We start from the raw sequence: 27172 nt of genomic DNA, 5'->3' as shown, positions 1-27172 counted from the left end.
TTATGGTAGTTTACTCCTTTTTATACTGGCATGCTATTAAGGACTTCCTTGTGCTTTTGGTTCCTATTAAGAAATTTACTTGTTTCCAATGCCACGTTTGATTTACATGCAGATTAGCATCTCTTTCACTGATACATAATTCGGAGATCTTTCTTTTTGGTGTTCTTCTCTTAGTACTATTGCATACCCTTTTTTGCAATCTGTTTCATCCTCAGTCCGTTTCCTGCTTACTTGATTCAGATAAGCTTTTTCTCATGTCTCATATATATCGTCCATGTTCTTGCTCTGTTCTTTTGGAACAATTTTCATCTTTTTCCTAACGTTTCACACTCTAAAGTGGGCGTTACGTTCGCAGTATTATTCCATTTTATATTGACGTGATGTTAACTGAAGCAAACTTATCATCCTGTATTATGTAACCACAGGAAGTCACTAGAAAACAATATAAAGCCACAGTAATCATAAACGAAAAAGAAATTTGATGTTTGTAGATTTACTTTTGCTTTGTCTAGGGTGCACAGGAGGTTTCTGAATGCATCTTCTAGCTAAGTATCACCCCCCAAGACGGTGACCACGTCTGCTCCTTGACCGTGAGCACCGAGGTATGATTAAATTGCCACTCAATGAAAATCGCTCTAGGGGCCAATTTGCCCAGTCGTTACATGCCAAAAATTTTAATTTTTGAAAAAAAAAAAATGCTTACTCTCCCGTCAGATACGTAATTTTAACCTTTAATAAGTTCGTTGAGACTGTTGAGCCTAATCTGAAGGTGTTGATACTTTCTTTGTTGCTCTATGCCAACATATGATGATTATGATGATGCAAATATCGAAAGATTGAAGAGTTCGGACAATATTACACCACAAGTGTGTTATGAACAGTATGGGAGCTCTCAGGACGTTCGTCAGAATAAGATGAGAGCCCTCCACACGACTCAGTAAAGTGCTGTGGAGATAACTGCTCTCGCTAGATAAACCTGTTGACGGTATTAGTTAAATGATGCTGGACGCAGGATTACACAGAAATAAATTCGTCACATAAGATATGAATTTACAAACACCTTATTAACGCTCTACATCCTTTCTGTGCTTCTTAGAACCGAAACAGATAAACTTAGTATAAAGAGTCCTGGTTTACAACTCAGGTAATTTCTTCTTCCTGGTTCTTACAGGTCGGTGGAGGAGATGGAGTCGCTTCTGAGCCCCTCCGTCCTCGCGCAGTTCGCCACCAGCACCCTCGTCATCTGCTTCACCGCCTTCGCTGTGATGACAGTAAGTACGGCGCATCTGCAGCTGCTGTGTGTGGACGCAACGGCTCGCCCGCAGTTACTATTGCGATGTCAGCCACATCCCGGAAGATCTGGGAACGATAGGCCCCGTCATGGGGAATAACTCTTGTTCGAGACAAAATATTGTCTGACGCTTCCCAGCGGTGATCGGCGCCTTTTTATTGAATTCGCCGACCATGGGACGACTGAAAACGCACGGTCTGCCAACCTTGTGTTTTGCATCTATGTACTATCTACCCAGTACATTGATAAGGCGATTTACAGCGGGATAACCTGAAGAATGGGCCTCTCTCAGTGCAGAAAGATATTTCACAAGCGAACCAGAAACTCGGCCTACCACGCAGGGCAGCCGACTGGATGATAGGTGACACACGTTGCCTAAGTTCTACCTACCGCCTCCCATGGGCATAACCTGCGTCACAACCTGTACTCGTACACACAGCACGTATTTCCCGTGCAGGGGAGGACATTTTAATTGAAAGTCCGTGCCTGGTATCGGCGGATAAATCCGATATTGTAGTGCCTGTCTGATAATAAAAACGATTGAGTGTCCCTTCGGACATTCATGCCGGTAATCGTGCACAAATAGCCAACGCAGTTATATGACCGCTCGCGTAAAACCGGATATCAGCGTTTGGTTCCCGGTCTGGCGCAAGTTTTCACTGCCGTCATTCCCTTATACAGCTGATCGCTGTTCGTATTTGCAACAGCGAATACATTGCATGGTTGTATTAAGTTCTTCCATTTGCGAACAGATCTTTATATGAGGGGAAGAGTTTAATGCTATTAATAAAGTCAAAAGTGACTAGTTATGCTACGCAACTACACATATTCCTTTCTATGTCCTGAGATTTGTTAAATTTAGCTCTGAAGCTTTGGCGCTTCAGTCTAGAACCGCGCGACTGCTACTGTCGCAGGTTCGGATCCTGCCTCAGGCATGGATGTGTGTGATGTCCTTAGGTTAGTTAGGTTTAAGTAGTTCTAAGTTCTAGGGGACTGATGACCTCAGCTGTTAAGTCCCATAGTGCTCAGAGCCATTTGAACATTTTTTTTTTTCAAACAGGGAGATCTATAGTTTCGTTCACGTCTTGCAAAGGATCCATTGTGCTACATTCTGTACTAAAGCCTTTGATCTTTTGTTTCATTAAAATCCGGTATGTTTGTTAATTTTAGTGAGCATATTGATCATTTTGTAGAGGAGAGTGATATGCATGTAATCTCTTATATCATATGGATTCCGTTTTTGCGGAATAGAACAGTTTTATTGCACTGGGTAAACATTTTACAGCGCAGAAATTCTGTAATTATTTTGTAAGTTGCTTTCGTATTAGCATTCTGCAAATAGCTGACAGTTTCTTCACCTTTGTTTCAGTCCACGAAGAGACAAGAGATGCCCGCTTATGCCACCTACCTCGCTACCATGTTCTACGAGTTGTTCATGTACTGCTGGTATGGGAACGAGCTACTGGAGCAGGTAACATGGCATATCAAACGTAGATATGGGCGTGTGTCTGCATGCGTAGATGTTGTAGGAAGAGTGATCGAGACCCTGCACTGCATGAAAGAAACGAAAAAGAAGAAGTTCCCGGAAGGCCGACGGATGTCACTCTAGCCTCACTCTAGCAGTCAGCGGAAATGTAAATGATTACATTTACAGTCCTCTGTGACTAGCATAGTGGCCACCACAGTGAGTGAGTGTCGTTTGCGTTCAGTGTTGCTTCCAGGCCTGGTATGATATACGGAGAGTATCATAATTAAAAGCGCACACGCACACAATTGAAAGTACACGAAAGTTGAAGCAAATAAGTCCCACTACGTATAGGTCCAGGAACGAACCGTTAGCGAGATAATTGCGATTGTTTGATTACCAGACATCACTGACTTGATCCTACGTAAACGTCATCTCAGTTGCGAAAAGGAAGCAATACTGTGAAACATTAAAAAAAAAGTTAATAGAGATACTTTGGTAGAAGTGCAGGTGTTCTGAATGAACACGATGGCAGTTAAATGACTGTACTCGTAGTTAAAGGAGGAGTTCAAAGTGTCGCCCTTGTACCTTGATGAAGGCACCTGCCCTTCGCCACAAATAGTTTCAGATGGTTTCAAACACGTCCGAATCATTTAGAAATTGTTGACAAACACTGACAAGTCTCTGACACAGTACTCCAACTGTGTTAATGAGAGTGGCGTACACTGTATCCTTAAGGTGGCCCCAGACACAGAAATCCATGTGGTTCAAATCGGGTGATGCTGGAGGCCGCAGTACAGGTCCTCCTCGCCCAAGCCACATTTGGCCATAGCGGCGCGCTGGATGTCATGTCACTACAGCAGCAATACGTCCCGGTGTTCCATCATACATGTACCACGTCCTTCGGCGTTGCTCTGAGGCAACTTCCTCAACCATTCTGCAAGACGATGCCGCGAAATGGAAGGTAATTCCGTGCATTGAGTTCGTTTGGTAGCAATAGCATGTTTTGCCCGGTCCCCTTGTACCCCTAATTACAGATGTAATGAGAAATATCGTTGATATGGGAATTCGTGCACAGCACGTTGGTAGGAGCCCAGATACTCCAAACGTGAAAACTGTAATAATTAAACACACCATCAGAAGTGAACCCTGCTTCAACTGTAAATAAAATGTCTGTGGCGGTAGATGTCTGATAGGGCGAGGGGTAGGTAAATAAAAACATTTAAAATTTTGACAAAAATTTATTATCATTACGAGTAACCAAATAAACACACAGTAAAACAGTTATGGGACTTGAGAAAGGGTCTTCCAAGGGAGAATAGATAAATATAACAATTCTCCACCGAGAAATTTAGAAAAACAGTTAGTCACTGTTCTTTTGGCACCACAGACAAACACTAGCTTAATAACAACTGTTTACGGTTTTTTGTTGCTGCGGACGTGTTCACCTTCCTGGCGGGCTGATGATACGGGTGCAACTGGCTGCCTCGGATGAGGACTGTTAGTGCTGTGACGTCCATCTGGATTCGAGCCACTAGCCACTTAGGCATTTCACAAACGCGAACATGGCTAGTCATATTTTTTTTAAAAAAACATAGAATTCCGAAATTTAAAAACGATCGAGACCTACTGGTAAATGAATAAATAATAAAAATAAATGTATTTACGGCCAAAGGCCAATAACAAGTTTACAGTAAGTGAGCCGACTCACAATTGTATTTAACGTACCCAAAACGTCAGACTGGAATATAGGCGAGGACCACTGAGGATAAGAAAGCAACTAGAGTAGCAAATATATGCTGATACGCTCTTGGTGTAAGTATTTACGTAAAATTCTTTCTGACACCCAGTTAATGAATCAGACAAATCACCTTGCGGCAAGAAGCATATTAAAAATGTTATATATAAAAGAAATTCTTGAAAATCAAAAAACAAAATTTAACGCCTTTGAACGGTCAGAAACAGTAATTACTCAAATCAACTTTCGCCCACTGGGGCAGCAGAGGGAGGCAGAATAACAGACAACAACAGCAATTGGTGACTGTGTCACAAAGGGTCGATCTCACGTACAATGTGGCTCAGGTGTCGAAAAATTATAATAGATGCACACAGATTTAACAATCTGGCGAAGCTCTTTAATAAAAGAAGACTGACACTTTTATTACCCACTGCGTTCACAAATTAAATAGTACGTGAAGGTGCCTCTTTGTTTTGAAATAGTTGTCAGTTTAGGAGACGGACACCAAGCATATAGTACCATACAGCCAGGCCACCTTCTGGCCTTCTTTACCGTATATGCACAAAAACAATAATAATATTACTCCTATGCTCCGCTGCAACATGCGAAATTATATTAATGAAGTTCCTATAACACAGTAGATATACGCATCAACTGGACAGCATAGACAAAGACACAAAATGCAAACCAGCAAGGACGATCTAAAACAGATCTCTTAAGAGCACAACTCACTAAAAGACTAACAAGACAACACGAAAAGCTTGTGTGATCACCAACGATCTCTGCAGCTTACAAAGAACGGCACACGCTGAGTCTGGACACGCAGACTCAGCATTTCACAATGTGTACTGAAAATGGCCACAAATTTTGTAGTACAACTGACAGATGAGTGCTCTCTCGCCTGGTGGTATGCAAGGCACAGAAAACGGATTTGCTAGATGCAACGTAACCAGGATAATGGGACTTGTGTTTAACGCTTTCAAAGTGCTGTCTAATGAAAAGGCAGTTGCTCACCGTGACGATACCAACAGTTTTCAGCTGAGAAGAAATTCCAAGCCAGGTTCCCGTCTGTGAAACGGTTTACTGGCCAGTGGCTCCAATCCAGATGGACGTCACACCACCAACAGTCCTCATTGCAGGCAGCCAGTTACAGCCCTGCGATCAGGCCGACAGGAAGTCGACCACGTCCACAGCAGCTGCAAACAGTGAATAGCACACTGTCTGTGCCTTCAATAAGCCAACAACTCCGAACATATTCCATGCATGCCAACGTCCCTGCCACCTTGCATAACAGCGTCCACCACTGAGCAACCGGGCAAAGACGTTCCCGCAGAGCGGAGAGCGGTTGCTATCAATAATCACACACACGCAGCTCATATACGCCTCAGTGTTAAAGGTAAATCTCGGGACGCGCACAGCTTATCGTTGCATCCACTGACAGAACGTTTGACTCGCACCTTGTGCACCTCTCGCTGAAGGTATTACGGATAAATTGAACTGCAACGCAGTATTCTACAAACACTGCTGCGGCTCATTCCAGGAATTTGTGTGGCAAGACTCCTTGTCGACATGCCTGTAGAGTGTTCGACTGTTTCCAGCACCACATCTTCAAGCAGAGGCGTAATTCGTGCAGGCAGCATGCTCGTAGTTTCTTGGAGTCGTTGGTTGATCCACACTTGTAAACGTTCGAGTCTCGGGGTGCCTTCGGCCAGGATATGCTTCTCGGTATGGAAATGCAACATCCTGTGGATGGCCGTCAGTCTTATCGTACGCGAAATGCATCTGCATGCGTCTCGCTACTGTAACGTTCCCTGTTACGATCGACACACGTGCAACACAACTACCACTTCACGAACAACTGATGTGTGTGCCACTCTGACTGTGTGCTGTACTTTCGTATCCATTCACAACTCTACTTCTCAACAATGTAAACAAAGACCACACCACACAACGGCATGTAGGGTTCACATAGAATCACGTCAGCACTGGCTGATAACCAGAAACTAAATGATCGAGACTGTGTTAACTGAAGTTTCTGTTTGAACTACTGTGTAATTACTGTGTGAGTTTACGCTGTTAATTATGATACACCCTGCATAAGGGTCGTGAACAGCATAAGCTGTCGAGGCTTCACAGTGAACGACATGGAGATGATACTTGCTCGTGTTAGACAGCGGTGTCAGCATTTGAATCTGGCAGAATATGAAATGGATCTCAATGTGGGTGTCCACTCGGATCGCTGGTCGAATAGTATAATGTCCAGGTTTGTGGGGCATGTGAATGTGAGTGTGCCCCAGTGTTGGATTGCATGGGAACCTGAGGGCAAGCACACCCGCCACCAAGTATCCGGTCGACCACGTCTGACAACCACGAGGGGGGGGGGGGGGGGTCGACGTATTGTCAGCAAGCACGTCGTGACCCCTTAACATCAGTGTCTGCCATTCGAGAACAAGGAATGGACTGCCTGCGCAATTCTGTTTCATCCTGCATCACTGGTCAGAGATCAGCGGTAACCGGGCGAGGGAATTACTGTGTCACGCGTAGGTTGCCGCTAATACCACAACACGGGCGGTCATGTCTGGGGGGAATACCGTGCCGCGTGAAGCGTGGACTGCTGATCAAAGGCGTACTGCGTTGCCGCACCACGCCAGGCGTGGCCGCCTGCTGGGGATAGGTCCGCGCCTTCCAGTGTCTTGCAGGGTCACGGCGGTGTTACTCGAGGTGTCGCGAGCCACGGGGTTCGGCCCCAGGTCACGCCTGGTAGTACACGAAGGAACTCTGATAGCACAGTGGTACACTACGGACACCCTGCGTTCTCATGTGTTACGTCACATGTGACGGTGTTGTGGTGCCTTGGTTTCGATGGCTTTATGTATATCCTTGTCATACCGTAATTTTCTCCGGTGAGCACAATTTCCTATGTTACTTACTGCTTCCCTTATTTTCTCTTCCTGAGCTTTATCCGGGTGTGATAGCTTTGGCAATGGTGTAGTGCGTTCACTGGGTTCCGAAGTGTGGCATAATAATTCGTGGGTCGTGTAGCCTGTTGAAGGATGAGGCAAGTTGTTATGTAATGTCTCAAATAACGGTACCAGTTCCGTCCATTTTGTATGCTGTTTGTGTGCATATGTTCTTACAAATCAATTTATATCGCAGAAGATTCTTTCCATGGGGCTCGCTTTGGGGTGGAATCTCGTGAATAGTATATGCCTGATGTTTTGTTTGCATAAAAATGCCCTCCACTAACGACCCGTAAAATATTTTGAATTGTCTGTCAAAATATTCTGAGGTTTTCCCACATTTGGGATGTAGTCCTTTAATACACGCTGTATCATAGGGTTGGCCGAGGTGGTTTCCATCATATACAGCTTCACATACTTCGTAAACGTATCATAAACGGGAAATATTTTACGCCGCCACGAGCGGTTGGTAGTGGTCCCGTGACGTCCACAGATACAAGTCGAAGTGGATAGATAGGAATTATCAGGTGTAGTCCTGTTTTGCAGCCTTGATTGTTGGATTTTGCTTTCTGGCAAACTTCGCATGTCCTTACTATCCGTTGTACCACATATTTGAGGTTTGGAATGTAACAGTACCTTCGTATGATGGCACCACATTTTTGGATTCCCACGTGTCACCACGCTTAATGAGTGTAACAAACAAAATTTTCTATGCATTGGTGGGGAATACACACGCACCATATTTCGGAATCTGTGTTGTTTCTGTGATACACTACATTATTCTCTCGTTTATATTGCGAGTTTTGGTTACTTGGTTGCTTCTGTCTTGTTGACTGCTTTATTTCTTCCCACGTAGGATCCTCATCTTGCAATTGTACGATATTCTTAAATAGTTACAGATACTTGCGTCGGTGCTGCTGTGACGTCATGAGTAGGAGTTTGACTTCAGACACGTCCTCTATAACGTCTTTAGCTTTCCTTTAATGTACATGATCTTTAAATCATATTCCTGTAAAACTGACGCGGTGCAATTTTATTTTTTTATTTTTCAACGACGCGTTTCACCTTATTTAGGCATCTTCAGGTTATCTTAATTTGGTATTTCTTAGAAGAATCCTTTAGTCAGTGTAACCAAAGGGCATCGTCGAATATATCAGGCCAACATCGCCTTCGTTAAACACAGTACGCCGTTCGTTACTTGCTGCATAGCACTTTATTCTCTATTTGTTCCGATATCTGACTGTCCTTCTCAGTTAGCCAATCTTGGAATTACTGTTCTACTTTCTTAACTTGTTCGGCTAAATGTTTGTCTATAGTTTCCTTTTGAACTACTTCAAGGTTTTCCGTACGGCGTGTAAGTTGTTCAGCCTCGTCTTTTATAACTGTATGTGCCATTTGCAACGTTTGCACGTCTTGTGCCATGTTGCTGACTATGTTCCACAATTCGGTGTATGCGTTTTTCATTTCATTTATCTCCGACTGTACTTTCTAGAACTGTTCATTTATGCGCTCCATTAATGCTTCGTCTCGCTCTTCGACTTGTTCCCTGATTTGTTTAAGTATCTGGTTATTTCGTTCCTCCATGATTCTATCTCTTTCTTTCGTTTCTTCTTCCCGTAACCTGTCCCTCTCTTCTAACTTCCTGAGAAATTCCGCGAACAGGTCGGGTAGCGCGAACATACAGGCGTCGTCGTTAATCTATTCATTGTGATACTGCTACTTGCATTGGTATCGGCTATCTGTTCTGGTACTTCCATGTACTGACTAGATCTTGGTGATTCACCTGAAAATAGCTTACCACCGTTATCATTCCTATGGTTAGTAGTAACGTCTACCATCTCCTTATCACGATGAATATCGCTTAATAACGGAAAATTATCCCGCATATTTGTATCCTGATTCTGTGGTGGCTGCATAACTCGGCCAACTTTACCCATACTAACAAGAAATCCACACAAACTGCTTCACACACTTTAACGGTATACACTTTCACTGGCGACTGCTTTACAGTGTACCTACTTACTACAAATACTGGTGCTGGACTATAGGAGCAGACTATGCTTTCTAAAAAATGGTTAATATCTCTAAACTCACATTGCTACCACTTGCTTAACGATTGTTTTCACAAATACAAACTATTTCCTACTCCACTACGCACCATGTACCATCTATTCTCCTGTACTTTCATGATACTAAGCCTATGCAGCAAGGATTGATGCCTAGTGGTCCTTACCTTTTTTCTTTTCTGTTCGTATATGTTTCCTTATCCTCTCAGGGTCTATCAAGGTTCTTCTCTGGTACACACGTTCGTGACGGCTATACATGAAACAAAAATTTGTATTGTATTAATATACATGCAGAATTAAGTAATATACATATGTTTCCATGACTACCATTTTTTTTTCCTCACGCCCCAACGTTACCGGGCGACATTTATATTGGTTCCTTACTTAAAACTACGTAAGATGAGACTTAAACATTAATCGTTTTCATTACGTAGGCGGGGCCAATATAAGCTGTAAGCTGAATACTTTGTAGGAGGCCAAATAAATGCTTGATTTTATTTTAGATGAGCGCCAGGCTCCTTACAAGTTAATAATTACACGAAATGAAGTCCAGGCCAGAGTTCACTGATCTGCTTTAACTGATATCGCTGAAAATATCTGAACTCTTGTAAATGCAAATTGCTGAAATCCTCAAACTCAAAGTAAATAATGATTTAAAATGATTTAGTAGCCACTGCTATGAATGAAATCTGTAAAATAACTTAATATTTGAATCTGCCGCGTAATGGCAGCAAATTGTTGCCCGTCAGCGATAACGGTGGTGGTGGTTAGTGTTTAACGTCCCGTCGACAACGAGGTCATTAGAGACGGAGCGCAAGCTCAGGTTAGGGAAGGATTGGGAAGGAAATCGGCCGTGCCCATTCAAAGGAACCATCCCGTCATTTGCCTGAAACGATTTAGGGAAATCACGGAAAACCTAAATCAGGATGGCTGGAGACGGGATTGAACCGTCGTCCTCCCGAATGCGAGTCCAGTGTGCTAACCACTGCGCCACCTCGCTCGGTCAGCGATAACGGATTTTGGGCGTCGTAGCTGCTGAAAAATACTAATCAATCTTTCACTGCAAGTGAAACATTGAGATGAGGTACTTATATTACCTTGAAATAATAACATGAACTATTTTTATACATATATTTTAAGCAATACTTCACATACACACCTTAACATCGTGTAGGAGAGAAAACAATACGAACATCTGAAAGCGTTAAGCGCTACCCAAAATCTCCAACGAACAAAAGAAGCGGTAGAAGAAGATATGTTCTGGCTGTGGTGTCACCGCCAGACACCACACTTGCTAGGTGGTAGTTTAAATCGGCCGCGGTCCATGTAGTACATGTCGGACCCGCGTGTCGCCACTGTGATCGCAGACCTAGCGCCACCACCTAGGCAGGTCTCGTGATACGAGGGTGGACTCGGCCCCCAGTTGTACGAGAACCAAGCTACCGCCCAGTTGTACGAGAACCAAGCTACCGCCCAGTTGTACGAAGCCTTTCTCATTAGCCGAGAGACAGAATAGCCATCAGAAGTTAATGGCTACGAATAGCAAGGAGCCATTTGTATCAGTGCCTATAGCTTACGAGTATTCAAGAGAGATGTATTCCAAGGAATAAATAAAAGTTAAGTAAAAAGCATCTACATACTTTTCTTCTTATTCATTTATAAGTTCTCATGTTCCAGACTTCACGCCCGTCTGCTTATTGCCGTTCGTGCACTATCGGCCACAGCATTAGTATAGCGTGCCTTTCTTTTGGCTACTACCGTGTGGCGTAACAGTCTTGTTACGTCACTACAGATTGGCGACGAGCACAAGAGTTTGTATTAATTCATTTGCCACGTTGGCGCCGCTTTAAAGTGTTCTGATTGCTTACATTTCGTTGTGTCATGGCTTCGCCACATTCTCCAGATGTACTGTCCGAATTTTATCGCTTGCAGAATCAGCAGACGCAGGCGTTATTGGATGCCCTTGGACAGCTCGTCCAGGGTCAACGTGCGCTGCACACCGATGCGGCCGCCGCCGCTTCTTCGCTACCGCTGCCACTGAACGCTGTTGCACCTCCCTTTCGACCATACGTGGCAGCCGATGAGACGTGGCAAGAGTGGTCTCGCCAGTTCACCTTCCACCTTGCTGCCTACAGAATTCAAGGTAATGAGCGGCAGCCGTTTTTGCTTTCTTGTGTCGGTGTGTCCACATACCGTGTGATAGTGAAATTGTTTCCCCGACGAGACGTAGCAACTCTGTCCTACGAGGAAATTTTGTCTGCATTAGATGCCTATTTCAAAGAAACAGTTAATGTGGTTGCAAAACGGTATACGTTCTTTCGTACAAAACGTACGGCCGGTCAAACTAATAGGGAGTGGGTAGCAACATTGCAAGGACTTACTAGGGACTGTGCCTTTGAATGTGACTGTGGTCTTTCTTATTCAGATACAATGGTGCGTGATGCAATTGCACAGAACGTTTCTGATGTTCGCATACGGGAGCAAATTTTGAAACTAGTTAATCCCTCCCTTCAACAAGTGATAGACATATTGGATAGACAGGACACACTGGACTGTGCTCAGGAATCTTTTGAAACTTCGCCAGCCGTGTGTAACATTAACCGGCCCGCCGGGCGCGCTCGCGCAACGCGCCCCGGTCAACTGCCCTCGCGGCCGTCCGCACAGCTGCCGCCGCGTGCTAAGCCAGGTGTGCCGCGCCAGCCCACAAATGTAGTGAAATCATGCCCGCGGTGTGCTACTAGACATTCGCGTGAACATTGCCCGTCACGCCAAGCTATTTGCTTTTTCTGCAATAAGAAAGGACATGTTCAAAGTGTTTGCCAGAAAAAGCTCAGATCAGACAATCACAATCATTCCAGGCCCTTTGCTTCGCGCCGGAATCGAATCAAGGACACTCAGGCTCGTGGACCTTCGCCTATGGACATTCATGTCGTTAATTCCACTTCGTCCAGTGACACTTTCTCTAACAGTGACTGTGATCGTCCCACAAAAACTGTGCGTCGACGTCGCCGGAAATCACGTCAATTAGCAAGTGATTCTGTACCAGTGTCTGTTCCAATTGCACAAAACAGTCGCTCTTGTCGTCAGCAGGACAATAAACTTTTTGTGGACTTAGACTTTGACGGCCAAGTGATACCATTCCAGCTCGATACCGGAGCTGCAGTTTCATTGCTCAATCACGACACATACAAACAACTGGGCGCACCTCCGTTGCGTGCCGCAAATGTTAAGCTAACTACATATTCCGGACAGAAAATTCCTGTGTTAGGACAGTGCAGCCTTCTTGCAACATACAAGGGACAAACAAAACTTGTGTCGTTTTACGTTCTTCGTTCTTCTTCTGCAGTGAACTTGTTTGGTCTAGATTTATTTAAGTTGTTTAACATGTCTATTGTAAATCAGGTCCTATCAGTGAATCAGACTGTGCCTGCAGACAGTGTTTCTCGGCTGTGTGACGAATTTGCAGACATTTTTGCACCGGGCTTAGGTTGCGCTAAAAACTATGAAGCACATTTAGAACTGAAGGTAAACGCGCAACCGAAATTTTTCAGGGCGCGCAATGTTCCCCACGCATTGCGTGATGAGGTCGCAAGAACGTTACACGATCTCGAATCACAGGGTGTAATTGAACGTGTGCAAGCTTCTCTTTGGGCCTCACCCTTAGTCATTTTGCCAAAACCTTCCGGAAAATTGAGACTTTGCGTGGACTTCAAGGCCACAGTGAATCCACAGCTAGTGACTGCTACTTTTCCTTTGCCCCGCCCGGAAGATCTTTTTGCTAAACTGTGCCCGGGAAAATATTTTTCAAAGTTGGACCTAGCCGATGCGTACTTGCAAATACCGGTGGACGACGCATCCCAGCGCGTATTAGTGGTTAACACGCATCTTGGATTGTACCGCTTCAAAAGACTGCCTTTCGGGTGTGCATCCGCCCCTGCCTTGTTTCAGCAATATTTACAAACTATTTGTGCGTCGGTCCCTACTGCAGCAAACTATCTGGACGATATAGTGATCTCCGGACAGACAGAAGAAGATCATCTTGCGAATTTACGAACATTATTTCAGGTCTTGCGGCAAAATGGTCTTCGCTTGAGGAAGGACAAATGTGTGTTTTTTGCTCGTGACTTACCATACCTGGGACATGTCATTAATGCCCAAGGCATACACCCGAGTCCAGAGCACCTCCGTGCCATACAAGACTTGCCTTCCCCTCAAAATGTGAAACAGCTACAGAGTGTGTTGGGTAAAATTAATTATTACCATAAATATGTGCGCAATGCCTCTTCCATTTCAGCTCCGCTTCATCGCTTACGCCGTAAAGGTGTTCCGTTCGTCTGGACGACGGAATGTGAACGCGCCTTTCGCCAGTTGAAATCGGCGTTGCTTTCTAATACTTGCCTTACGCCATTCGATCCCCAGAAACCCCTTTTGTTGATGGTCGATGCATCGGATTTCGGGATCGGTGCTGTGCTTGCGCACAAAGTTGGCTCACATGATCGCCCTATTGCCTTTGCGTCCAAATTGCTCTCGTCTGCGCAAAGAAATTATTCACAGATAGAGAAAGAAGCTTTGGCTCTCGTGTTTGGTGTTACTAAGTTCCATGATTTCTTGTATGGTCGTCACTTTACCATCATCACAGACCACAAACCTTTGACATCGCTTTTTCATCCGTCCAAGCCTGTACCTCCACGTACAGCGCAGAAATTCATTCGCTGGTCTATTTTCCTCTCGCAGTACCGCTACGATATCTTGTATCGGTCCACTGCTAAGCACGGAAACGCCGATGCGTTGTCCCGTTTGCCTGTTGCTGAGGATAAAGCATTCGATTCTTCCGAACTTGCTTGCATGTTCATTGATTCGGAAACCGATGAAGTGGTCGAATCGTTTCCGATTGATTTTCGTCGTGTCGCTACAGCCACAGCTGCTGACCCTGTCCTTGCTACTGTTTTACGTTTTGTTGCTACGCAATGGCCTTTGTCAAAGTCTCGGATCGAGGATCCGTTGGTTCGCCGATTTTTTGCTCACAAGGAGAGACTTTTTGTTCGCCGTGGTGTTTTGTTGTTGCGTTCTGATAATGATCAGTCCAGAGTCGTGGTCCCACGTTCGTTACAGTCCTCTGTTTTACGGCTTCTTCATCAAGGACATTGGGGTATAGTGCGAACGAAACAACTTGCTCGTCAGCACTGTACTTGGTTCGGAATCGATGCTGCGATTACGAATATGTGTTCTTCGTGCCCGGCGTGTGCCGAACAACAGTCCGCACCGCCGCGGAAAGTCTTTGCGTGGCCAAAAGCCACTTCCCCTTGGCAACGCTTGCACATTGATTTTGCTGGTCCATTCTGGAATGCTCGATGGTTGGTTCTGGTCGACGCCTTCAGTAATTTTCCTTTTGTTGTCCGGATGTCTTCCACGACGTCCTCCGCCACCATCCAAGCGTTGTCTGCTCTCTTTTGCATTGAAGGTCTTCCGCAGACTATTGTTTCCGACAATGGCCCACAATTCATGTCCGCCGAATTTCAGTCATTCTGCCAGGCCAATGGTATTCAACATCTGACATCCGCGCCGTTTTCGCCTCAGTCCAACGGTGCCGCTGAACGATTGGTCCGGACTTTCAAGTCGCAGATGTTGAAATTGAAAGAGTCGCATTCTCGGGAGGACGCATTGTTGCTCTTTTTGTCTTCGTATCGCTCTCAGCCCCGAGATGGTCGCTCGCCGGCTGAGTTGCTCCACGGTCGTCCTCATCGCACCTTGATGTCTTTGCTGCATCCGCCGCATCAGGTTCCTGTGCAGCGGCAGACTCCTGCTTTTGCTCCAGGCGACGTTGTATTTTATCGCAACTATCGCGGTTCACGGCGTTGGCTCGCAGGGCGCATTCTTCGCTGCCTCGGCCGCGCGATGTATTTGGTTTTGGGGGCCTCTGGTGAGGTGCGTCGGCATCTCAATCAGCTGCGCCTCTGTCGTCGCTCGGGTTCTGCCGCTCCCCGTCTGCTTTCAGCGACGGTGCCGTCCGGTCAGCGCCCTGGGGACCCATCTACTGGCTCGCCTCATCCCCAGGTGTTACCGACGATGCCTTCCATTTTGCCCCATGGCGACGCGCCGCCGCCGCCGCAGCAGCAGCAGCAGCAGCAGCAGCCGCCGCCGCCGCCGACCGCATTCGACGCTTCGTTGCAGCCGCCAAGCGCCTCCCAGGGTCACGCGCCGCCGATCGCTTCCCGTGACCAGCTGTCCTCCGCCATGGAACGCCCGCCCGCTCCGGACCACATGACGTCATCGCGCGTCGGCTACCCCGACGCCATGGACATCGACCCTTCGGTCCCTCATGTCTTATTACGGGCGCATACACGGACCGGATGGCCGGGTGCGGGTGGCACAGCCTCGCCTGTTGTTAGGCTCCCCACCTCATCGCATACGTCAACATGTGGTCCTCCCCACGGCGGGCGGAAGCCTTATTACACGACCGTTCGCCGATTTGCGGGGGAGGAATGTGGTGTCACCGCCAGACACCACACTTGCTAGGTGGTAGTTTAAATCGGCCGCGGTCCATGTAGTACATGTCGGACCCGCGTGTCGCCACTGTGATCGCAGACCTAGCGCCACCACCTAGGCAGGTCTCGTGATACGAGGGTGGACTCGGCCCCCAGTTGTACGAGAACCAAGCTACCGCCCAGTTGTACGAGAACCAAGCTACCGCCCCAGTTGTACGAGAACCTAGCTATCGCCCAGTTGTACGAAGCCTTTCTCATTAGCCGAGAGACAGAATAGCCATCAGAAGTTAATGGCTACGAATAGCAAGGAGCCATTTGTATCAGTGCCTATAGCTTACGAGTATTCAAGAGAGATGTATTCCAAGGAATAAATAAAAGTTAAGTAAAAAGCATCTACATACTTTTCTTCTTATTCATTTATAAGTTCTCATGTTCCAGACTTCACGCCCGTCTGCTTATTGCCGTTCGTGCACTATCGGCCACAGCATTAGTATAGCGTGCCTTTCTTTTGGCTACTACCGTGTGGCGTAACAGTCTTGTTACGTCACTACACTGGCCATCGTATATATAATTACACAAAGATACCAATATTTGATTTCGATATATTATCACTACGATAAGTCCTTTTCGCATCAGAGTATTTACGTTACAGGTTTTCATAAATATTACTGATATAGTTCTTTACAAATGCCTTTTAAGTCTTGTCTATTTTATGTTATTCACTATTTTTATATTCATTGCACACGCACTGTCCGTAAAAATCACCAAGGGACACTACACATCCATGAAAAAGGCTTAAAAGCGCCAGCTTTTGCGTAGGGGACACGCCCCGACCCGAGTCCGTCCGGCAGTATAACTATCAGGGCTGATGCGGCGGCTAGCTCGGATGTGATTTTTAGTCAGTTCCCCACACCCCATTAGCTGAATAGCGGCCTGGTACCCACGTCCTGCCTCAGATACACGCTACGCAAACATTTAGAAAACTAATTAATTTGTTTATGCGGCCATCGTCCGCAACAAGTACACAAATTTTTGTTTTGTAAATAAAAACCACCAACGCCTTACTGCAATGGTAAAACAAGTTCCTCTCAGAATACCGCAGTTAAGCTCTGTCGGGTTTGGCTAGCGCTTGGATGGGTCACCGTCCGAGTGTACCTAGTGTTGTTGGCAACCATGGTACAGACAGCCCTCGCGAGGCCAATTCAGGAGCTACTTGACTGAGAAGTTGCGGCTCCGGGGCAGCGGTGTGCTGACCACATGCCCCAACTCATCTACCTTTGGTGACGCCTGAGGGCTGAAGATGAAACGCCTGCCGGTGGGTACCGCTGCGCCTTCAAGGCCTATATGGACGGTGTTTAAGAACAGTCTTTTCTTGCTGCACTGTATTTTATTTCTCCAAGACATGTTCCGCCATTTTCACTTTAAGTGGGATTTAGAATGATACAGTTTTGCTTTGGTATCAGTTATCTGTACATGATAAAACAGTTCACGTCTCGTTTTTTTATGTAAATAAGTGATTACCTACAGTTGTTCGCGTTTTTCTTGGCATCTGGGTTTCCTCTGATCTGGTCACATGCAGGGGATCGTACAACAACTCTATTTACCATGTTTTAACGTTCCGAACTTTTTCCTTCCCACTTTTCGTCTTTTTTGCCCTTATTGCCGTGGTACACTATCAGTCTTCTGTCACTAGTTAAAGATATTTGATCGAAAACAGTCATGTCGAGACGTAGCCAGACACTGTGAGTTCACTATGTGCCTCATCCTGTTTGGTTTGTTTACATAGTGTTTTTGTGTGTGTGTGACAGGGAGAGAGAGAGAGAGAGAGAGAGAGAGAGAGAAAGAGAGAGAGAGACAGACAGACAGACAGACAGACAAAGAGAGAGAGGGGGGTGGGGATGGGGGAGTATATACGCATGGATTTTTTTTGCGGTTTGGGGTTGTTTTTGGTTATTCATTGCGAGTTCTATAATGGACAGTCAACTCCGTGATGAACAGAGAAATGAAATGCATTAACAAAGCTTATAACAGACAAAATTACTTCCAATTCAATAATGAATTTTATTTACAAGAAGATGGATTACCAGTGAGATTTCCAGTCTCAGAGGGATTAGGAAATGTTTTTATAAAGCACACTGAACAGATAATTTTCGCAGAAATAGTAGCAAAAGAATACAATGTACTATATTGCTTCAGGTACATGGATGACGTCCTCTCTTTAATAAACGAACCACAAAGAAAAATTGAAACATAACAAATTGACATTAACAAGGTAAATACAAATATAAAATTCACAATGGAAAGAGAACGGAATAATCAAATTAACTCTCTGTACATAAAAATCAAAAAATAAACATGTGTTTCAAATTTACCTTAAATGCACTCCCCAATTCTCGAATCATCGACACTCACAAAAGCAAGCAGTGCTTCGATACATACTCCATAGCCTCATCACAGTGCCACCCAACAAAGAAAACTATCAAAAAGAACGTGAATTCATAATGTAGACAGCCCACAACAATGGCTACAATGTTGACATAGTTACAAACCTAAATAAGAAAATTCAAAGTAAAATAAAATCAGAAAGCACAAAACCATTGACAACATCACAACAGAACCAAATATAACCACAAGCACACAGTACTGTAGCAACAACATGGAACAATCAACAAAATATAAGAAAAAACACAAGACAGTACACAAATGAAATGGAAACACAAACCAGTAAGAAAATTACCATAAACAGAAAACCAAAAAGAAAAGAAAATCCTGTTTAATTATCAAGTAAACATGCCAAACAAATCATTGTTTACACTAATAGATAAGATAATAGAGAAACACTACAACACAGGGGAAATAAAATACCCGGGGTGGACCAAAACTATCAACCGAAATCCACTAACGTCTGCCTGGTATCCAGCGGTTAGGGGTCAGCGTCTGTTCGCCTAGATGGTGCGGCTGCAGCAACCTTCTTGATCTCAACAATCAAGTCGTATTCCTCGTGATCTTTCCTCGGAAGGACCACCACCAAGTTAGTTTTCAACTTGAAAACCAAACATGATGATAACACAAGGAATGAATCCACTACCCCGGGCACCAGTCGCAAGGCTGGCTTTACCTGGTCATCGGATTCCGGGGGACCAGGAGCATCATGTTACGCCTAAGGTTGAGAACCAGACGACGTCCAAATTATTACACACAAAACAAAGACACTTCATCGGTACACTTAATACTAATACTCTTTTCAAACTGGGCAAGATCAGACAACTTACAGACGTGCTGCAAAAATTCCAGATCAAAATCCTTGCAATCCAGGAAACACGATTTACGGACGAAACCCATTTTGATACAGACAACTACAGGATCTACAAAGGAAAACCAGCAGTTAAAACTAATGAGAAAGGACTCAAACAGTTTGGCACAGCATTTGCAGTCCACAAATCTATCAGTGACTCTGTCATTGACTTCCAGTCTGCCTCAGAACGTATATCAACGCTCTCCGTCAAATCGGCCAACAAAGCATATACCTTGATCAACGCACACGCACCCACAAATAACTATAACAAGAAGAACTGCCAGAAAGTGGATGACTTCTGGAATGACCTTGAAGAGACGACAAACAAAATTGCCAAACACCATGTAATAATCTTGTTAGGCGACTTTAACGCACAATTAGGTAAAGAGAAAAAATACAGGAAAATCACCGGAATCCATACAGCTCACAAGAGAACTAACAAGAATGGGGAAAGATTGATAAGCTTTTGCGAAAATTTCAGCCTCGTAATTATGTCAACACAATTCAAAAAACCCAACAAGAAACTGTATACTTGGAAGTCGCCCAACACAATGTTGGGTGAATTCCAGATAGACCATGTGGCCATCTCCAAGAGTAACACAGCAGAAATTCTGAATGTGAAAACGAGAAGAGGATTTTTTGACTCAGACCACCATCTTCTACAGATAAAGACCAGATTACAACCCAACAGAAAAAAACCAAAACTAAAGAAAGTGCTGAGACCAGACCCCGAATACATAAAACTCAACAAGGAAAACATCTTACAGGAAATTAGTCAGACAAACACCACAAACTGGACAGAACTTGTGGACGTCCTCAAATCCACAATGAAATTGGGTCAACCCCCGAGAAGGAGAAAACACAGGTGGTGGAATATAATATGTGACCAAGCAATAGAAGAAAGGACCAATGCCTGGAAAAACTTCAATAGTCACAAAACATCGGAAAAATGGCAACAATTTCTAGTAATCCGAAAACAAACATCGAAAACTATTCGGAGGGAAAAAAGAAATTATGACAAACGGCGACTAGATGAGATAGAACAAGACTTTAAGAAGAACAACATCAGGAATTTTTATAAGACGTTTAAAGAACATATTGCAGGATACCAGCCACCCAATCTTTGCTTCAAGAAACTGGATGGTTCACTAGAAACTAACACGAAGAATAACTGCCAAATCCTCGCAGACTATTTCAACAAACTTCTCAACTGTGAAAGACCTACAGAGGACATTCACTACGAGACGTCTACACCAAATCCTGACGCTAAACTGCCAACCATCAACGAAATTGTAGAAATTATCAAGACACTGAAAAACAATAGAGCCCCAGGAGAAGATGGAATTATTGCAGAACTATGGAAACTAAATGATGAAAGATTAACAGGAAAAATTCACAAAATCGTATTAAACATTTGGGAAACAGAACAGATCCCTTCTGAATGGAAATGCGCACTCATCCATCCACTCCACAAAAAAGGGGACAAAACTGAACCAAATAATTACAGGGGTATCTCACTCGTACCGGTCACATATAAAATCCTATCAAAAGTTCTCATGAATAGATTAGAAGAACAAGCTGACCCACAAATAGGAGAATACCAGGCTGGTTTTCGCAAGGGACGATCATACATAGAGCAGATCTGGAATCTGAAAATGATTCTCCAGATGAGAAACACCCGAAACACAGTGGTTACTTTTGTAGATTTTAAAAAGGCCTACGACTCAATAGACAGAGTAGTGCTCTGCAAGACGCTGGAAGAATTCAGCATTGACAGAAAGACAAGAGCAATCATTCAGGAAACATTAACTGACACAGTCTCCAAGGTTAAATTTATGGGGGATATCTCGGAACCATTTGTAATCCAAACTGGAGTGCGACAGGGTGACGGACTTTCACCATTACTCTTTAATATCATTCTTGAAAAAATCATCAGGACATGGGAAAAAGAAGTCAAAGGAATCCAAATTGGCATTAGAAAAGATAATAGATTCAATGTGAAGTGTTTAGCTTTTGCAGATGACCTTGCAATCCTCACAAATAATAGAAAAGAAGCCACTAACGCCATAGAGAAGTTACACGAAATTGCACAAAGAACTGGCCTGCAAATCTCATATGAGAAAACCCAGTACATAGAAAGAGTGCCACAAGACAAATTGCCTATTGTGACAACCCATGGGAAAATCATACAAGTACCACATTTTAAATACCTGGGAGAAATCATTCAGCCATCAGGGATCAACCTAAAGGCCAATGAGGAAAGAATAAAAAAATTACAGAAAGCATATAAACTCACGTGGAACTATTATAACAAAAAGTCCATATCCACTAACGCAAAATTGAGGCACTACACCACTGTCGTACTTCCGGAGGCACTGTATGCATCTGAAACAACACAAATAGGTGGGCAAACTAAAATCAAAGAAATAGAGAAACAAGAAAGGAAAATTCTCAGGAAAATTTTTGGCCCGATACAAGAGCAAGGAATCTGGAAGAAGAGACCAACATCAGAATTATATAAATACACAGACAAGATTACAGATACAGTAAGGAAAAGAAGAATGCAGTTCTACGGACATATCCACAGGATGAATGAAAACAGAATTTCAAAGCGAATTCTTAAAGTCATCAACTCAGGCAGGGGAAAAACAAAATGGATAAAAGAAGTTGAAGAGGACCTCAGACAAGCACAAATAACAGTAAACGATGCAGAAAACAGAACTGAATTCAGGAACATCATCAAAAAACATAAATTTGACACCACAACACAGAAGAGACCAGGATGCAAATGGACAGCGGAGCGAAAGAAACAACACAGTGAACACATGAAGAAAATTTGGGCTCAGAAAAAACACAAACAATCATCATAAAGGAATTCAAGTTCAAACGCTCTCTTAAATGGGAATAATCGAAAATAATAATAATAATAATAATAATAATACCACCACCTGACCCCTTTGCACTTATTTGTCCACGAACGGTTGTACAATACATTTAAACCTAAACTCAAATCAGCTGAACATCAAAACTTTGAACCATTCTCTGATAGCCACTACGGTCATATTCAACATTCTTCAAACCAAACAGGATGAGATACACAGTGAACTCACAGTGGCTGGCTACGTCTGGAAATTACAGTTTTCGATCAAATATCTGTAATTAGTGACGGAAGACTGATAGTGCACCACAACAATAAAGGCAAACAAGATGAAAAATGGGGAGAAAAAGTTCAGAACATAAAAATATGCTTAATGTTTTGTAAATAGAGTTGCAGTGCGATCTCCAGCATATTACCAGATGAGAGGAAATCCAGATGCAAACGAAAAACGCGAAGAACTGTAGGTAATCACTTATTTACATAAAAAACAAGACATGAATTGTTTTATAAAATAGAAATAACACATATTAAAACAAAAATGTATCATTCTAGACCCTACTGATGATGCCTTAAAGTGAAAAAGGCGAAACGCGTCTTGGAGAAATAAAATAGGGTGCAGCAAGAAAAAATGCGTTGTATTTACAAACACGTACTTAGAAAACTTTCACTCAGTCGCACATAGACTTTACTCTAAAGGCAGATATGTATACAGTTTAGGTCCTTGGGGGGGGGAGGGAGGGGGAGGGAGGTAGGGGGGAATAGAAGACTAATTGTCTTAGATGTTGCTACTAGTCACAGCTGCCTCTGCTGTCTTTATTTGCTGTTTCAGTCGAGGATGACATGGCGACACTTTGTATGGCGAATGATTTCACTATATTTTCTATTTCCCCGTCCGTCTCTCCTCTAGTAGTAGTACACACATGTTTCGGGCTGATACACGCCTTTTCAAGTCTTCTAGCGCCACACCAGTAAAAACTAATGGGATGGCTACAGGGAAGTGGAATGAAGTGTGGTTAAAGATTTTGGCTCATAACACTGAAGCCACAGGCCAATTCCCGGTGGGCACCTCAAATTTCTCTCTGATGGAAAAGTCTGGAAAGGGTTGCATTCAGCTTTCCGAGGCCAACTGAGAAGCTGCTTGAGTATAAACACGACAAATCTGATGCGTATTAGCAGCAAAAGCATTGGCCGTTATTATTTCTGGTGAGAGAGGGAATGGTTGACATGTTACGACTACTCGTCTTATTCTTTGCAACATTTTGGACCAGTTTTGTAGGAGTTAGGTCTAGCTGGTATGGTGGAAGTAGAAAGGGCGCCATTTTCTTAAAAACTCATGTCAGTGGAGAAAGCAAAGTGGCCGGTGCTCCATTTCTACGTGATAGTCTAACGTTTTCCTCGCATACCGATAGGGGAGAAGTGAACATGAAACTGACAACGTTGCCTGGCACTTTTGATCGACAACACTACTCGTTCATTGTCACCTTGCAACATTTATCCACAGTGCAGTGGCTACGAGTCCACACTACGTTTAACGGAACTGCTGCTTCCCCTGATGCTTCATTTTTCGTAAAAAATCTAGTGTAGTTTGCCCATGTATGTTCTTTAGTCCAGCATAATGACTCGTCCATGCTGGCACCTTTTACAGTCAAATCTCCTAGAACAGTTTTTTTCTCATAGTTTCTATGCTAGCCTGGAATTCCAGTTGTGTGCGACAAAAACTATAAACTTTTTGGAAAGACTGTATTTCGTTGCATTCTTCATAATGTCACAGAAATTCTTGCCTAATCACATTTATCCAGATCATCAACGAAATATTTGTTACGCGCATTTTACTTTGGGGCAGATATATTTGAACCTTGCTGTATTAGTCATCATGTCCGTCCTTCCGTAATGTGCACACCACTTACTTACTTAATTGTTGCTTTCCATCGCTTGCTTACACCTTCCGTCGTCTTCTCTAACGGCAATATCCCCTTTCTCGTTAGCATTGCCAGTAAAGTTAATAGCGTTAGCATGAAGTTGTCCAGCTTCCCGCAAAGGTATTTTCCGTGATAAATTTTTTGCGCTTGTAAGGCGAGATACCAAAGCACGCCATTTTGAGCTGTAACGTGACTATACTTCGTTACGTGACCCACAAATGTCGGGTAGTCACTTCATCATGCCGAGCAATTCATAAGAGAATTGGGGGAGATAACGACTCCTTTACCACATCTTCTTTTAGTGTTTTTTGTTTAGACCTTTCCTTTGTACCACAGGGAGAATCATTGTTCTGCTGTGAGTTGTTCTGTGGTATGTGCATGATGTCTGTACAACGTTCCTTAACGCATACGTATTTGTGAGAATTATACGTGTGTACGAGGCAACTCGCACAGGGCGCAGTTCTACAAACACAGCTCTTCGGCTGTCTTTGTCAGTGTACACTGCGTGTATCTTATACAGATAACGCTGAGAAGAGGACCATGCGAACTTCTCCTCATCGATTTGATTAGATTTATTTTTTTGTTTTTTTAGATGATTTCTTGAAGCCTTCAGCTGCTATTTTCTTTATTTCCTGTACGATTGTACAATTTCGGCCTTAACCCATTTTAAAGGATTTTATGGATGATTTTTTGGTAACAGATTATGTCATATACATCGTTGCTCCTATTATCAAAGTAACGTGCTTCTAAAATAGCGTGAACACCTCCAACTAATTTATGAGCATGCAATGCAGTGGTTCAAATAAATTGTGCCTATGCAATCTGGAAGACCCTAACATTACACAAGGAGTTTAGTTCTCATATGTACGTAGTAAACGTCAGAGGACTCGTACTGCACCTGAAATTCGCGAGGAAGTAAATACACAATGTGATCAAAAGTATACGTACACCTAGGTGAAAATCACTTACAACTTCGCAGCGCCCTCCATCGCTAATGCTGCAGTTCAGGATGGTGTTGGCCCACCCTTAGCCTTGACGATAGCTTCCGCTCCCGCAGGCATACGTTCAGTCAGGTGCTGGAAGGTTTCTTGGGGAATGGCAGCCCATTCTTCACGGAGTGCTGCACTGAGGTGAGGTATCGATGTCGGTCGGTGAGGCCTGCCACGAAGTCGGCCTTGTAAAACATCCCACCGCTATTCTATAGGATTCAGGTCAGTCCATTACAGGGATTTTTTTGTCGTGTGTTGTGCAGTAGGGCAATGCTCCCAAACATGCTTCAAAATTGTGCAGACGGCACGTCAGTAGGAAAGAGAAATGTTGGGCACTGAAAAGTATGGTCTAGGCAAGTCAGTCACCTGACGTAAACCACATTAACTCTTAGGGATTAAACTTGACAGGAAGGGCATAAATCTGGGGTTATTTAATGTTGAAGATTTATACACTAATATACAGACGTGTTGGACAGCAATACCTGCAAAAACACTACCTTACCTCCAGAAAGCCATGTGTTTGCGCAGTTGTGCTGAGAGCATGGGGTCAGTATTTTGAAAAGGCTGAAATGTAAAGCATACTGTATTGTACTCAATATAAGAAGAGGGAAAGAAGTATTTGTTGGTCTGTTTAGTTTTGAGGATGTTTCGTCCATTGGGATGAAGTGTATATTTTTATCATTAGCGATCGAAAATTTTTGGCCCGTAGTGTGCTGTAGGCCCTGTTTCTGTTCTCGTTAGCCGGCCGGTGTGACCGAGCGGTTCTAGGCGCTTCCGTCTGGAACCGCGCGACCGCTACGGTCGCAGGTTCGAATCCTGCCTCGGGCATGCATGTATGTGATGTCCTTAGGTTAGTTATGTTTAAGTAGCTCTACGTTCTAGGGGACTGATGACCTCAGGTGTTAAGTCCCATAGGGCTGAGAGCCATTGGAACAATTTTTTGTTCTCGTTATCTACACTGAGGTGACAAAAATCATGGGATAATGAGGCGCACGTGTACAAATGCAGGTAGGGGATCGCGTACGTAAGGTAGAAATAGACAGTGCTTTGTCGGAGCTGCTATTTTCACTGAAGTGATTCAAGTGGAAACGTTTCGCACGTGCTTATGGAGGCACGACGGGAATTAGGAGACTGGTGGAGCTAGACGCATGGGACATGCCGTTTGAGTAGTCGTAAGAGAACGCAATATTCCGCGATCCGCAGTGTCAAGAGTGTGTCCCGAGAATACCGCATTTCACGCATTACCTCTCACCATGGACAACGCAGTGGGCTTCGGCCTTCACTTAACGACTGAGAGCAACGGAGTTTGTGTACAGTAGTCAGTGCTAACACACAAGCAACACTGCGTGAAATAACCGCAAAAAATCAGAGCGGCTCATAGAAGGAACATATCCGTAAGCACAGTGCGGCGAAAATTGGCGTTAAGGGCTGTAGCAGCAGACGACCGACGCATATGCCTTTGCTAACGTCACAACATCGCCTGCCGTGCCTTCCCTGGGTTCGTGACCATATCGATTGGACCTTAGACGACTGGAAAAGTCGGTCATATGAGTGCTGATTACAGTTGTTTCTGAGCTGACGTTAGGGTCTGAGCGTGGTGCACACCTCAACAAGAAATTGACTCAAGTTGCCAACAAGACACTGTGCGAGCTGATGATGGCTACGTAATAGTGTGGCCTGCGTTTACACGGAATGGACAGGGTCCTTTGGATGTTCGGCTACTTGGAGATCATTTTTAGCCATTCATGGAGCTAACGTTCCCAGACAACCATGGAATTTCTATGAGTGACAGTGTCCCGTGTCACCAGACCACAATTATTGTTCTCCATTGGTTTGAAGAAAGTACTGGAGAGTTCGAGCGAATGGTTCGGCCATCCGGATCACTCGATGTGAATCCCATCACACATTTGTAGAACTTAATCGAGGGATCAGTTCGCGCACGAAATCCTGCACTGGCGCCACTTTCACAATTATGGACGGTTATACAGAGGCAGCATGCTTCAGTATTTCTGCTGGAGCCTTGGAACGGTTTATTGAGACCATGCCACGTCGAGTTCCTGCGCTACGCCAGGCAAAAGGAGGTCCC

General features: G+C 44.1%; 1 protein-coding gene across 1 annotated transcript in view; it reads left to right on the top strand.

The window, feature by feature from the left end:
• LOC124796224 (odorant receptor Or2-like) overlaps nt 1-27172 on the top strand; it is a 196622-nt gene that overhangs the window by 133555 nt on the left and 35895 nt on the right. The window contains exons 5-6 of the mRNA XM_047260316.1: nt 1172-1271; nt 2661-2762. Coding sequence (XP_047116272.1) covers nt 1172-1271; nt 2661-2762 — 202 coding nt within the window. The remainder of the gene's footprint in view (nt 1-1171; nt 1272-2660; nt 2763-27172) is intronic.

The sequence above is a fragment of the Schistocerca piceifrons genome, chromosome 4 (genome assembly GCF_021461385.2).
Source record: "Schistocerca piceifrons isolate TAMUIC-IGC-003096 chromosome 4, iqSchPice1.1, whole genome shotgun sequence".
NCBI classification, from domain to species: Eukaryota; Metazoa; Arthropoda; class Insecta; order Orthoptera; family Acrididae; genus Schistocerca; species Schistocerca piceifrons.
This window is presented reverse-complemented; position numbering and strand designations above follow the sequence as displayed.